This window comes from Xiphias gladius, chromosome 1 (genome assembly GCF_016859285.1).
Source record: "Xiphias gladius isolate SHS-SW01 ecotype Sanya breed wild chromosome 1, ASM1685928v1, whole genome shotgun sequence".
In the NCBI taxonomy this organism is placed as follows: domain Eukaryota; kingdom Metazoa; phylum Chordata; class Actinopteri; order Istiophoriformes; family Xiphiidae; genus Xiphias; species Xiphias gladius.
In genome coordinates, this window is record NC_053400.1 from 14,988,671 (window position 1) to 15,002,870 (window position 14,200).

The 14,200-nt window shown below is 41.8% G+C and overlaps 1 protein-coding gene across 2 annotated transcripts; it reads left to right on the forward strand.

Moving 5' to 3' along the window:
* The first annotated feature begins 4,297 nt into the window (after positions 1-4,297).
* On the forward strand, positions 4,298-13,092 carry eva1a (eva-1 homolog A (C. elegans)). Of its 2 annotated transcripts, XM_040133050.1 has the most exons (5): positions 4,298-4,363; positions 9,178-9,198; positions 10,019-10,203; positions 10,861-11,217; positions 11,921-13,092. In XM_040133050.1, exons 3-5 carry the CDS (start codon positions 10,101-10,103, stop codon positions 12,031-12,033), a joined length of 573 nt encoding a protein of 190 aa, XP_039988984.1. In that variant the 5' UTR covers positions 4,298-4,363; positions 9,178-9,198; positions 10,019-10,100; the 3' UTR covers positions 12,034-13,092. The 2 variants fall into 2 exon arrangements, with proteins under 2 accessions (XP_039988984.1, XP_039988974.1); XM_040133040.1 differs by lacking the exon at positions 4,298-4,363 and having other exon boundaries at positions 9,065-9,198.
* The last annotated feature ends 1,108 nt before the right edge of the window (positions 13,093-14,200 follow it).

The window sequence follows — 14,200 nt, forward strand, 5'->3', positions numbered from 1 at the left end:
AAGGGAGAAAGAAAACAGGTAGAGAGAGTAAGTGAGGGAGATAAAGTATAAAAGAAAAGTGCAGTAAAGCAGAAGAAGAGAGTAGTTTGGAGGCAGAAGGAGAAAACGGAAACAGCGAGAAGAAACACATATGGAGACTCAGGGTACGGAGAGAGAGAGAGAGAGAGACATGCATGGAGGATGAGTCTGAGAGGCCCTCAATTCCACTCGACTCAGTCATGGGAATGATTTGATTATCACCACATGAACAGCTGTCTTATGTAACACACACATACACACAAACACACAAAGAAATAACTCAAAAATAATGAGGGGTCTGTTCTCAGGCCAAAAACCTACACTGATTAAAGGTGGCCTGTAGCAACAGAAAGACAAGGGGAGTAAAAGAGAGTCCGCATCAAAGAAAACCTGCAGACCCAGGTCAGCCCAGCCTCCCTCTCTATAACATAAACATGGCAAATTAAAAAAATAATGTAAATGCTGCTACTTCTTCATTTAGTAGTTTCCACTGTTGCTATTAGGGATGTAAACAGTTCTTATTGGCACTACCCATTGAATTAGTATAGGTCAGGTCCTTGACTTGCAAATATAAAATTAAGCTATTATCAATACTTTATGTTAACAATTCATCACATAACTACTTGTATAATGAAAGGGGTCGCTGTAGTGATGAGCCCACAGAGAATTATCACCTAACCCTATAGTTTGTCTCAGCTCTACGGAGCTTTATAGCATGTTTGAGCTTTTGGTTTTGGTTTTCCAGCCTGCTACGTTGCTGTTTTAGTTCCCTCTAACTCCTCTCGTCAATATTGTTTCGTACGTAGCTGTTTTCAGGGAAAAATCTCCAAAAACCCACTGAACACAAACACTACCTGCTCAGCAGTCAGACAAAGTCGTTGACTAGCCGGCGAAGCATTTAACAGCTAAAGAGACAGATATTCTTCTGGGACACTGAGAAAACGTGACATTTGGCATTTCATAGCCATTGTCGGTGTTGTATTATTATATGTGGGATGATTATTACCAATGCAGTGCTGCAGTTGGCCGAGTTGGAGCTCATTTTATCCATTTGTGGTTTAAAATATAACAGTTCCGCCTATTTTAGAATTGTACCATAGGGTTCATATGTAAAAACCTTGCCCACAAAGAAACTTGTAACATTAGCCGTCAACTAAAAGCAGTGAAGTAAAAAGTACAACACTGACTTCTGAAGTGTAGTGGAGTAGAACTATAAGCACTCAAGTACAAGTACCTCAAAGTTGTACTTATAGGATAAGGCTGGTGATATTCTACGATTTCTCTTACTATCAGCAACTTCCATTGAAGACCACAGCCAGTAATGAATTAAATATTGCCTATGGAGTCACAGCCTGATAATTTGTGCTATTGAGCTCTGTTGTTGTGAGTGTCAGTCAACCACACTGTTGCACTGGGTGACATGCTCCTTCATCGCACTGCATTCCTACATTCAGCCCCCGGGACACACTGCCCTGCTGCTGTAAATTCTCTCCCGCTGATCAAGTGTGAGTTAATCTGCGGCTGAAAATAGTCCCCAACAAATACACTCTTTGCTGATGTTTGAGTTACGTTTGATTAAAAACTACCGAGGTTCACCCCTCGGTCATGAATGATGAAGTGAGATACCAGTGGAGCAAAGACCCTACGGGTGTCCAGGTCCAGCTTTCCCACCCAGCATCTGAAACTCACAAGTCCTGTCCCTTGCTATTTCAGACATGACTGGCAACAGTTCCTCACAGAACATACTGTACAAAGTTGAGACTGTTAATATTTTATCCCACTGAGTAGGGGGTGCAGGAATGGATGCATTATGGATGGTAAGTGGCGTGTATGTTGTTTATTCTTATGCAGAACAAGATTTGGATGTGTGTGTGTGTGTGTGTGTGTGTGTGTGTGTGTGTGTGTGTGTGTGTGTGTGTGTGTGTGTGTGTGTGTGTGTGTTTATCAGTAAAGACAATGATGATGTGATAAAGGTGGGATGGTGTGAATGAGGATTTTTCCTTAACAAGTTGCTTTTTTTTAAGTGTCTTCACTTTCATCTATATTACATTCTTCTCAAAGATATGGGCGAAGGATGGACTCACTAATATCTGTTGTTGCTCCCTGTATCCAGGTCAATGTATTTTTAGCCATGTTAGCGTCAGTCGTTCAATTGGTCATCCAGGCTGAAATATAGTGAAGATGAGGAAGGTGAAGAGAGAACGAGGTGGTTCTGATGGTGGTGAGAAGGACGAGGAGAGGACTGAAGAAGAAGAGGGAAAGAAGTGAGAAGAAATGCTGAAGAGTGTCTTCTAGATGACCTCTCATCCTCCCTCCTCTCTCCTGTACTACAGAAACCCTCTCACAGCGTAAGGGCTTTTCTGCCCTTGTTTCATGCCCAGGGCATAATGAAGGCCATAACAACAATGAAGGAATAACTGTAATGTCTTGTAACGTTCTCTCTCCAGTAGCTAAAGCGTGCTGAGATTTCAGCACATACGGCATCGCAATTCTTCTGAGTTGTATTAAATGTTGTATAAAGAGTTCATTCCCAACTACTCCTTAATAAGCGCTACAGAAGAATGTGTTTAGCTGTTGATTCAGAGTTTTATAAATAAATTAGAATAAATATACTTTGAGAGGGGAAATTAGTCCACTGACACTGCAGATGCAGAGGGTCAACACCCCTGAACGCCCACCAGAGCAAAACAAGAACAAACAAACATTATATTCAAGGCTAACAGGGTTAAAAGCAGGAACTTGTTACTTGGGAGCAAGGTTTTAGCAAACACACATGCATGGTGTTTTATTCCTTTTCATATACCTGTTGAGAACTGTTGCCCTGGATAACTCGCTCTGTCAGCCCCCAAGCAGAAGCGGGGGCGGGGGGGTCCGGGCCTTTCCTTTAGCATAACATCAGCACAAAAATAATCTGCCAAGATGACAGGTTGGCTGATAAAATTTTCATAAACACTATCTGATATGAAGTTATTTTTAGAAAATTGTTGATTTAGCTCTAAAACGTCATTCCCGTACTCCCATAAAATTCAGTCAAGCACAAACACACAGACACGCTAATACAAGCATACGGCACACAGGGCCCTGGCACAAATGACTACAACGACAACAGCAGGCGTGTGATCATTCAGCAGTGTGCGTGAACATGCAGTGTGAAGGTGAATTCCCAAACACAGCCCAATGAAATCCTCATTCTCATGAAACATACTCTCTCTACCTGTCTCTCGTTTTCTCTGATTCATTGCCATTTACTGTCTGTTCATACAAAAAGGTTTGTATGCTGCACATTTCAGTGTCTTTGTTGTTATTGTTTGTTGGGGATAAAGCACTTTAAAGATATTTCACATGTAAAATGTAAAAAACATCAGCAAAATCAGATGTGACGGATCATTTCACGTGGTAAATTTACAAGTGGGCACATGTGGTTTTTCAACATTTTACATTAAAATATGTTTTCACGTGAATTGTAAAAATTTTCTTTTTGTTTTTTGTACATGGCATTCTGTTTGCTTTCCTGTCACTGTGTCCCTCCCTCTTTCCATCCTTTCTCTCTCCTCCCTTCTGCATGAAATTCAGAGAGAGAAACCAGGAAGACAGAGGCAGAGAATATGCACTTACAACAGTTTTTATGTGAGTGACTATGTTTGCATGTGGTTGTTAAAGTGTGTGTGTGTGTGTGTGTGTGTGTGTGTGTGTGTGTGTGTGTGTGTGTGTGTGTGTGTGTGTGTGTGTGTGTGACAGAGAGAGAGAGAGAAAGGGATGCGGAGGTAGAGGCGAGAGATTTGATCGACCTGTCGGGATCTCTCATGTCACATTTCTGCCCTCAGGACCTGACCTCTGTCTCTGTCTGGAAAATAACCTGGAAAAACTAAAATGGAATATCAGAAAACTCCACTCTGGAAAACAGTCGGCGCAACATCCCCTTCTGCTGCTGCTGCTGCCTCAAAGAAAGAAGAACAACTGAAGGGGAAAGAGAAGGAATGACTGAAAAGTTTAGTTTGTATCTCTGTAAGAAAGTGAAAAGAAGACAAAGTGTTTGGCCCATCTGACAAATGGGGGAGGAAACGGAAAGTTTATACATATAATTATACTGTTAGTATTTTTTTTCCTTTGAGGGAAAGGCAAAGAGAAGAGAGGAGAGAAGGGGAGGAGAGAGGACAGAGCAGAGAGAGAAGAGGAGTACAGAGCGGAGAAGTGCAGAACAGAGGACCAGAGCAGAGAAGAGGAGACAGAGGAGGAGGGAGAGGGGAAGAAGAGTTGAGGGGAGGAGAGGAGGAGGAAGAGGAGAAGAGGATAGGACAGGACAGGAGTAAACACACTCCGGATGGGATCTTGGCATTAATGAAATGTGAGTATAAACATTGCTTTGGCATGTGGTGAGAAATGCACATGACGATGCTGCTGCTGCTGTTATTATTGTTGTTGTCTCCACCGATGATCATGATGATGTTGATGATGTGAAGTGTCATATGTTGCGGGGAGTCTCCACCCTGTCTTTGCTCTGTTACTGTCTTTCCTCCACATTTCGCTCTTTCTCCTTCTCAACAATCTTTACTTCCTCTCGCTGTAATTCTCTCTGTCTCTTGGTCTATTTTTTCATACTTTTTCTCTCTTTCTCCCTACTGGCTCTGCAGGTCATAGTGATAGTAACAGTGCAGAAGAGGAAGGCCAGTGTCACGTTGCATTAGCATCACATGTGTGCGTGCGTGTGTGTGTGTGTGTGTGTGTGTGTGTGTGTGTGTGTGTGTGTGTGTGTGTGTGTGTGTGTGTGTGTGCAGGCGTACGCTGTGAGCTACGCTGAAACAGGCAAAGAAACCATATAGTCTTGTTAACCACATGGAGAAAAACAAAGAGCTATTGTGCCACATAAGAATTTGGCCAGACTGCACAGACGCAGAGAGAATTGAGAGGAAGATCAGTGTCTATGGAAAAAGAAATAGGAAGAAAAAGTATCTTGCACTTGGATTGTGCCAAACAGGGTGAAAAACATGCAACAAAAAAAAAAAAAAAATGCTTGCATACTAACTTACCATTCTTTTCTAGATTTTTTTTTAAATAGTCTGAATTGTCCCTGATGCAAAAAAAACCTGGTTCACTTAGTGCTTCATGTATTTTAAGCCATATTTAAAACAATAGTTTGACATTTTCAGAAATACTTCACTTCCATTCTTGCTGAGAGTTAGATGAGAAGATTGATGCCACTCACCTGGCTAGCTGTGCTAGCTATCATAAAGACCAGAAACAGAGGGAAACAGCGCTCACCTGGCTCTGTCCAAAGGTGAAAGAACAGATCCACCCACCAACACCTCTGAAGCTCACAGAGAAATTGTTGGATAGATAGGTAGGTAGGTAGGTAGGTAGGTAGGTATATAGATAGATAGATAGATCCTCTCATGCACGGTCATGTCATCAGCGTAAACAGCTCCTGTTGTCTAGACTGCTGGACAGAGTGTGATTGGCTGCAGTCCAAGTGTCTCATGCTAATGTCATTACATAACTGCGATGTTCAGCTGCCTGACATTAAACTATGGCAAACACAAAGTGTGATTCATTATGCGCTAAGTGAAAACCCATGCTGTTAACACACTAAACTATAAATTATTCGTGATGGCACGATGACATGCTTTTTGCTGTAACAAACAGTAGCCCGATTTGTCAAATCCAACAGAGGGAGTAAGAGGGAGAGAGAAGGGCAGTCATGTCCCGCAGCATTTCTACACAACATCACAAAATGACCCTGACAGTCAGTGAAAGTAGAAGTGCTTGGAGGTTGTGTTGTGTTTGGTTTTGTTATGTTGCACTGCAATGTCATGCGAGCTGTTGTCGTGTTGTTCCCGCCTGCACGGTGCTTTGTTGATGCATTGCTTATTCGACTGTTTCTTTAGTCTTGTAACATAATCACGGGCCCCAGGTGTGTTTTTTAATGCTACTTTATGTGTAAGAGTGAAACAGATATGCATTTTTTTTTTTATAGGCACATGATTTCAGATATGTGACAGATAAAATGCAGCTTTGCTCTTCAGTGTGCGCTCAGTTTTTTAACAGATCATGAGTGCTTCACCCTCTGTTTCCGAGTTTTTACAGATGAAAGCATCCTAAAGAATCAGGCCAGTCTGATGTTCTGTGAGAGCGTCATCCATTTTTTATCTGTTTGATGTTTAAACTTCTGCCATGTCTTTACAGCTTCAACATGAAGGTACAACATGCAGGTTTTGGCATCTTTATATTTGCTCTGTTTCAAATTTAAAAGCCTGAAGACTTGACACTGTCCGTTTTTTTTTAAAGATGGTGTTTTCATGGTAAGATACATTTTACAGTTGTCTGTCATGAAGTCTGCTCTCTCTTCCTGACGTAATTAGGCCTGTTTCCAATCATTAATAAAAGGTTTAATGGGGAAAAAGCTCATAAACAAACAGCGAGCACACGTGCGCGTGTAATGAGATGCTTTTGTAGTTATCAGCTGGGGAATTCATAACACATTCATGAAATTAAAACAACTCAACAAAACCCTTTTAACCCTGCTCCTCTCTGTGTCTGTACTTTCAAAACAGGATTAATACACGCTTTTTTTTCATCAGCGTGATCTCAGTTCTACAGAGCTTAACTTTATTTGGAAGAAGAGATTCAAAAGCTTTAGATGGGAACATCATGAAATGTTAGTGAAGAACGTCAGTAATACGAGTTTTGCCCCAGGGGCTTCACAGATTTTCTGTGTAGCCTAATTAGAGAGCCTTGCTTCAAGCACAGTTCAGTTAAGTGTCACCCACAGCGTATGTGCAGATATTGCTTAGCTCAAGTGTTACAATTTTGCAGATAAAGAGAATAAAAGTAACTTCAGACACAGATTTTCATTTATCTTTGAAAATGCTTAAAGGGGGACTCAAAATGTTTGCAGGATTTCAGTGCAAATGAACCCATTTGGTGATGATAATATACATTAAACCCTCTTGCTCTGCCAGCTCTTATCTTACACTATTACACACCCCTGTGACTACAATGTGTGATAGTTGTTAATTCGCATTGTCCTCTGTAAGAAGAAGGAGCTTTTATTAGCTGGACGAGCTCATCCAGACAGCTTTACCTCTGGAGCAGTGTAATTCAGTCAGTCAAACCGCATTATGCGCTGAGCGTCATGTCATAATAAACAGGCAATGCCTCCGTCGTTCAAAATATTACAATCTTTTAAATATTTTAAATTTTAATTCCCATTATTGCAAAATAGGGGACATCACAACTGACCATCGAGCAAAACTCCTCCAAGCATGATCTGTTTTAGAAACTTAAACTCCTCTATGTTGGAGCTTGAAGAAACGCTCAGGCAAGCGTTAAGGTAAAAACCTGATCAGACCTTTTCCTTTAGATTCCCTTATTAGACTGTAGCTGAACAAATCAGCTTAGAAAGAAGTTGAGTACGAGACGCAGTCACAGAGGAGTCTTCTCTCTTCTTCGCTCCCTCACAAGCCTCCTCTCCTTTCAGAGGATGAGGGTTCCTCATGGATCTACTCCAGGATTTCAGCTCTGTTAGTTAAATTAGTCTGCAAGTCAGAGTGACATGCTCTCTATACCCTCTTCCCCTCTGGCATCTCCCTCAATCTCTCCCCGCCGTCCGACAATCTGGACCCTAGCATACTGTGCATTTATGTATCGAAAAGATCAAGTAAGCAACAGACACACACTGAGGGTATAATTCTGAGTGTGCATGGGGGAGTTCCACTGGGAGTAACAGTCTGGATGTGGGTCTACATGTCTAGACACAATGCTGTATAGACATGCATTCTCTACTCTACATTTAACCTGGGCGCTGCAAACTAGCTCAGGCAATAAAGGCTGTGGTATGTGTCACTGGTTGATGCTGTGTATTTTCCAGAGCCAAAACAATGAAAACCGAATAATTGTCAGTACTTTAATTGTGATTTTTGAAGCCCACAAGGGACATTTACACTTACTGAGCATTAAGCAACAGGACAAAACTCTAAAGTCCTTAAACAGGACTGTTGCTTTGGCCTTAAGACTTTGCTCAGTCCACTCCATGACACCAGCTGGTCCACGACAGCAAAGTCATGTCTGTATAATGCCTCTGTGTGTGTGTGTGTGTGTGTGTGTGTGTGTGTGTGTGTGTGTGTGTGTGTGTGTGTGTGTGTGTGTGTGTGACCAAGGTCAGCAATATCTTGATCCGAGTGATTGTATTTACAGCCTACAAAATGTAAGTTGGCTCATTGTTGCCATCTACTGGTTAGAGTTTGAACCTTTAGAAACAAACCCAGTGACCAACTTCTTTACCTCTACTCAATTCACAGTTATTTGTACTCAACAAATAAAGGATATTCTGTTAAATATGTTCCTTTGACAGCAAATGATAGTAGAACCAGAAAATGACAAGTAAACATAAATGAAAATTTACCACTTTTATCAAATTTACTAATTTTGCTGAAGTGAGTATTTATAATAAGTGAAGTAATGTTACGTGAGTGTCCAATCTAATGCACATTTGGAAAATGTATGAAGAAACCTACACGGTAGGTAACCACAGTAAGACCATACGGCAACACACTGAGGTCAGGGCAGGAAACTGAACCTGCACCAGGCCACTGAATACAGCACTTTTTAGGATCAAGGACTCCTCCTTTTGTGTGTGTCACTGTTTTGCTAGGCCGACTTATAATATAGAGTCTGGCCCTCTGGCCCCCTTCATATTGTACAAGGATAACAATGATGAAGTATCACCCATACCTGTATACCCTGAGCACAGTGAGTGTAAATGTTACATTAACATCCCACAGTACAAGAACTACAAAGCGCTTAACAGGTGTGTATCGCAGGAGGACATGAAAGTCTACGAATACATTTGAGGCTACAAAGTTTTCAAGGTTCTCTTCTGTAAAGTGTCCAAAAGTGATACCACAGTATGTGTGTATTTCTTGTAAACACACAGGACGAGTGCACAGTCCAGGGGAGGTAGCTAGGCGTGTAGATACACCAACAAGTGGTTGTACTCACTGAGCTGCCAAAAAGTCTTGCAAAATCCTCTCCTCTTGTGTCAGACTTGTCAGACTTCTGTCTCTCTCTTTGTTTTTCTTGTTTCTGCTGTGTTTGACAAGTATATTATGGCTCATTTTGAAATTCTGCCTTGACCCCTTGATTTTCATTTCCCTCTTTTTCCAGACACCCTCAAGCTCATCTACTGTAAGTTAGTGTAATTTTCCTTTGCACAGAATGAAGTGTATACGTTTGTTGTATTTGTTGTACTGGTACTGCAAAGCCTTTGTGTCCCCTACATGAGTGCATGAAAGTGTGTATTTGTGTCTGAATAGTTGCTCAGGCTTGTATTTAAAGTGAGGGAAAGTGAAGAGTGATGTATGGATAGATAATATATATATAGATTGAGGGGTAAAGCATCAGAGTTTCCAAAGTACTCTATAATTAACTCATCTCGTCTTCGCACATGACATGTTTCATTTAAGGATAAATAGAAATGATTGGTGATAAATGTTCCCACTTTGACATTGCACACAGTCGTAGTGTCTGTATCATTTTAATGAGCATTGTTGCTTCCCATGAATAACGATGACTGAGAGTCCCAAATCACAAGGCTTCAGAAACCTCTACAGAGTAACAGGAGTACTATTATTTTTTTGTTAACTGTCATTAATAAATGACATATTTTTGTTATTACATCAGCTCTAGGTGACTACTTGTTTGATGTTTTAGTCTGAGATTCTAGAAATTAATAATGAGTTCGGAGAGGTTGTAGGCAAACCAACCCCCCCCCCCAAAATTTACACAAAGATACTAATTATAATGACAGGCTAAGTTAAAATAACTCAAGAAGAAGAGTGTGTAGCATTCTGGCATAACTTTAGAGCCTCTCTATGTAAATATACTTTTTTTTAAACTTTGGGTAAAGGATAATGTGTCATGTCTCTGCCGTTCCCTCTAAGCTTTCCTTTCTTTCCGTCCCACTATCATTTCTCACTACTGTTCTCTCACCTCCAAACCCCTCAAGGCTACAGTCTAGGGGAGTCGTGAGGAATAAACTCCACCGAGCTCTGCAGGAGAACACAGTAAGCTCTAGTCACTGCGAAATCATGAGCGTTCCAACAACAGGAGGCCCGAATGTGGAGGCGAAGGTGGTCTCCCAGGAGATGGCATTGCTTAGCAACATACTGGCAGCTTACACCTTCATTGCAGGTAGGTCCAATTGTCACGTATGACTGTGTGTGACCAGACTGTAAACTTCTCGCGCTAAGTTTTAAGAAGTAAAGGAATGGCACTTAACTATACTGGTTTTTTGTATATTTTGTTTTTTGGGGGTTTTTTTTGTTTTTTTTTGTTTTATTTTAAATTCCTAATGGACCCATTTGGGGTCCCAAACCACACTTTGTGAGCAAGGTCACCAAATTATCTCCCAATTGCTCTCACAGCCCAAGGATCTTTCTTGGATTTGAAGAGATCAGCATTAGATACATTTGACATTTGAAACAGAAAAAAAAAGATACCTACTGTATACTGTCACCACAGTTTACTTGGAAGAAGCGGGAATAAATAGGGCGGTGACAGATCAGCAGCTGGCAAACATGTTTCTGGCAGCGAGAGGTGAGCAGGGAACAGGGAGCAGACAGTCGATTGTGCTGGCTCAAAGGCAACATAGAAAATCAAATAGAAGACAGGTGAATAAGATCAGATGTGGAGATCAGCTCAACAGACGACTGCACAGGTGAGAGATGGCAGGATTTAAAACAACAGGACATGGAAAGAGCAGAGGAAGAGGTGGAGGATGGAGCAGCAATTGATATTTTAATTGTAAACCTTTAATTTTTTTTTTTTCACCCTCTCTCTCTCTCTCAGACCAACCCGAGCGGACAGCATTGGTGTTTCTGGGCGGTGTGTGTGTCGGCCTTCTCTTCACACTGTGCGCCATCGTCTTCCAGATACACTGTCGAGCAGACTGCAACTACGGAAACAATAACAACCCTCACCATCGCCGCAGGAACAGGCATCATCACCGTCGCCCTCACAGCTGTCCCCACCACCAGCCCGGTGACAGTAATCCAGACAGCACTGCTGTTGTTGCGTCTGGAGGGACCGGGCCTGCCGGGGACAGCGAGTCGGAGGACTGGGATGACACATCTGACCTGTCGGCACGACGACGCAGGCGCTTCGAGAGAGCTCTGCTGCACGCCACCATGTTCACATCAGCCGAGGGTACAGGCACACACAGACGCACACATCAAGACCAAGATCCATTTTAGTAGGAGATAAAATCCAAACATTACAACAGCAATCACTTGAAATACATGTCACACTGAAAACACCGAATGAAAACTTTGGTGCAATTTGGGTGATCTCAGCCTTTAAAACAGCGTGTATCACAGTCAGAAAAATGTTTAATAACACAAAGTTTCTTTACCAAATTTACCAGTTGGACTCAAAGAATGCCATATCCTGCAGTCAACATCTACCTTTACTGTCTCAACTGTATGTTAGACATATTTGATTACGTCCTCCAGTACAATAGGCATCTTTTGTCCAAAATGGGTTAAAAAACAGTAGACAAACAAAGTTGAAGATTTAAAAATCCGATACTTGAGTAAAATAAAAACATTTTTGTTTTAAATCATTGTATAAGCATATTTCATTATGTCAGTACACCTTTATACACTCTCATAGTCGCTCTGTTTATCTCTGTGAGCTCATTCTTTAAAATAGAGTGTCTTCTCAATAGCAATGTGAAATTTAATGGTTATGTGAGTGGACAGTGTACTGGTATGCTTTACCTTTTTTCTGTGTGTGTGTGTGTGTGTGTGTGTGTGTGTGTGTGTGTGTGTGTGTGTGTGTGTGTGTGTGTGTGTGTGTGTGTGTGTGTGTGTGTGTGTGTGTGTGTGTGTGTGTGTGTCTGTATCATCAGAGCTGGACCGAGCCCAGCGGTTAGAAGAGCGGGAACGGATTCTCAGAGAGATCTGGATGAACGGACAGCCAGACATCAGTACAGTCACTCAAAGCCTCAACAGATATTACTGACACAAAATCAGTCAGGCAAGTTGTCAGAAGGACATGAAGATGGCAGGCAGATGGATAAAAGGTAAATAAGTCGGTAAACAAGTGAAATAAAATGAAAAAAAAAAAACACTGGATGAAATGAACATAAACCCTCGGTTTGGGAGCACTCTCTGCACTGCACCAAAGAGACTCTTACAGATCAAACAATTACTGACAGCACTGCCTGGAGCAGTCCCCTCTGCTGTGTAAACAACAAGGAAAACATATGAATTCTGATGGCTCAAACCTCGAATACAGGATGACACTGAAGTGTTTGGAAGAATGTCCTTGTTCCCCGAAAATCCAACAAGTAAAGACACAACGGGACCTGCAGAGCGTGGATTTGCAGGACTGCAGTCATCATTTGTTCAGATATTATATAAAGAATGAAAAGAAGAGGACTGAAACTCTAGCCTGAGACTTAAAAAAAATCCCGAGATGTGTAACTGCTGCCATGAAGTTACTGTAGGTGAAAACTGTACAAGGGATTCAATAACTTTTCACATTTTTAAACAGATGCTTTTCAGAAACATGGAGCTACTGTGGTACAGAGGAGGAACAAGAGGCCTCATGGAGGCTGCAGCTCTGCTGCTTTTGACGAGTGTATGGATCTAAAATATTGACACTGTGTTGTTGCACTTTTCTCAGCTCATCCTTTATTTGTTTTTAAAAACGCTACGATCGTGAGCTGAGTACTGGAACCTCTTCGTAAGATTAGATTAGGAGGCAAGAGAAACACCAGCTCCATGTCAGGGTGGAGACACACATACTGGTGCTCTTACGGCCGCAAGTTTTCATCCCTAAATAAACTGATGAATGTGCAGTAACGGGCATGGTTGTGGAGGTTGAAAATAAAATGGAGGCATGCCATCAAGGATAACTTGCCTACAACCTGTTAGTAAGTTGTATCTGTAGGCTTGGGAGCCTATCAGCCGTAGGTGCTGTCACACATCTGGACAGCAGGTCATCATGTTTGAGACGATCATACTGCCTTTCTTTATTTGGCTCCTGTGAAAATGAGCTGAAAGAAAAAAAATTAATAAACTGTTATTCCAGGATTTTATGAACGCTGTTTTCTGTGCGTATTTTTGAGTCAAGTCACTTATTAAAAACACATAGTGGCTCATGTTTCTTCAACGCTTTTGGAGTACCTTAGGGTGTGTTGTAGGTGTAGATTATGGGCTGTGGTAAGAACCCAAAACAGACCGTATGTCCGGAGACCGATGTTGCTGGTGGATACAATCAACAATGAATTTTGAATTTAACTAAATAGAACCTGGAAATAAGAAGGTATCTGTGATCGAGGTGTTTCAGAGGTGGAGGCATAAATCTACCCTTAAGCCAAGGACAGGAAGGTGGTGGCAATGAGAACCAGCGCTGGGTGTCGAGTGCGCAGTATAGTTTTTCTACTCAGACTTGCCCTCATTTGCAGCATGCTGTCCATATCATAATATATAGCCATATGCAAGCAACAACCCTCCCGTCTGAGCCACAGCGAGCCTGCGGGAACCACTAAACCTCCCTTGGGAATACAATGCGGAGTCCGAGCAACAGCAGTCACACTAGTGACCAACAGTAGGTAACACTTGCCAATAATGGAAAGTATTAGCAAAGGTATAAACATACAGAATGTTTTACAGCCCTGCTCATCGTATGGCTGGATGTTGGGCTTGTGTGTTCAGTCGCTATATCGATTGATATATGATTTATAGGGATACTGCATTTATCAAGCATCTCACAATTACTTTAAGGAATTGTGCCAAAAGTTTTGCCCCAAATGTCACCAATCTGCAGACGCTGCGGTGACTGTTAAACCTATCCCCACACACGAAGACGACCATTTGTATTTGTCTGAACAAAGCAGGCCGGATCTCTGCGGCGGTGGACAAAAACCGGTCCCAGCTGTGCACTCTTAACATTGATATTCTGTAAGAAATGTCAGCAGCTTTTAGGGTCAGCATGCCCCTGGTGTCCATAAAGTGCCTCTGCTCCCCAGGCCAACCCTCTTCTTAGACCACACTTCATTATTTTACATACAGCATGAAAAGCCAAATGAAAATGAGCCAAGGCAAAAGGAAGGGAGGGAAATAAATTTAAAAAAACAACAACAACGACAACTTTCAATCAGATGGAAAAGTGTAGTAGCCAA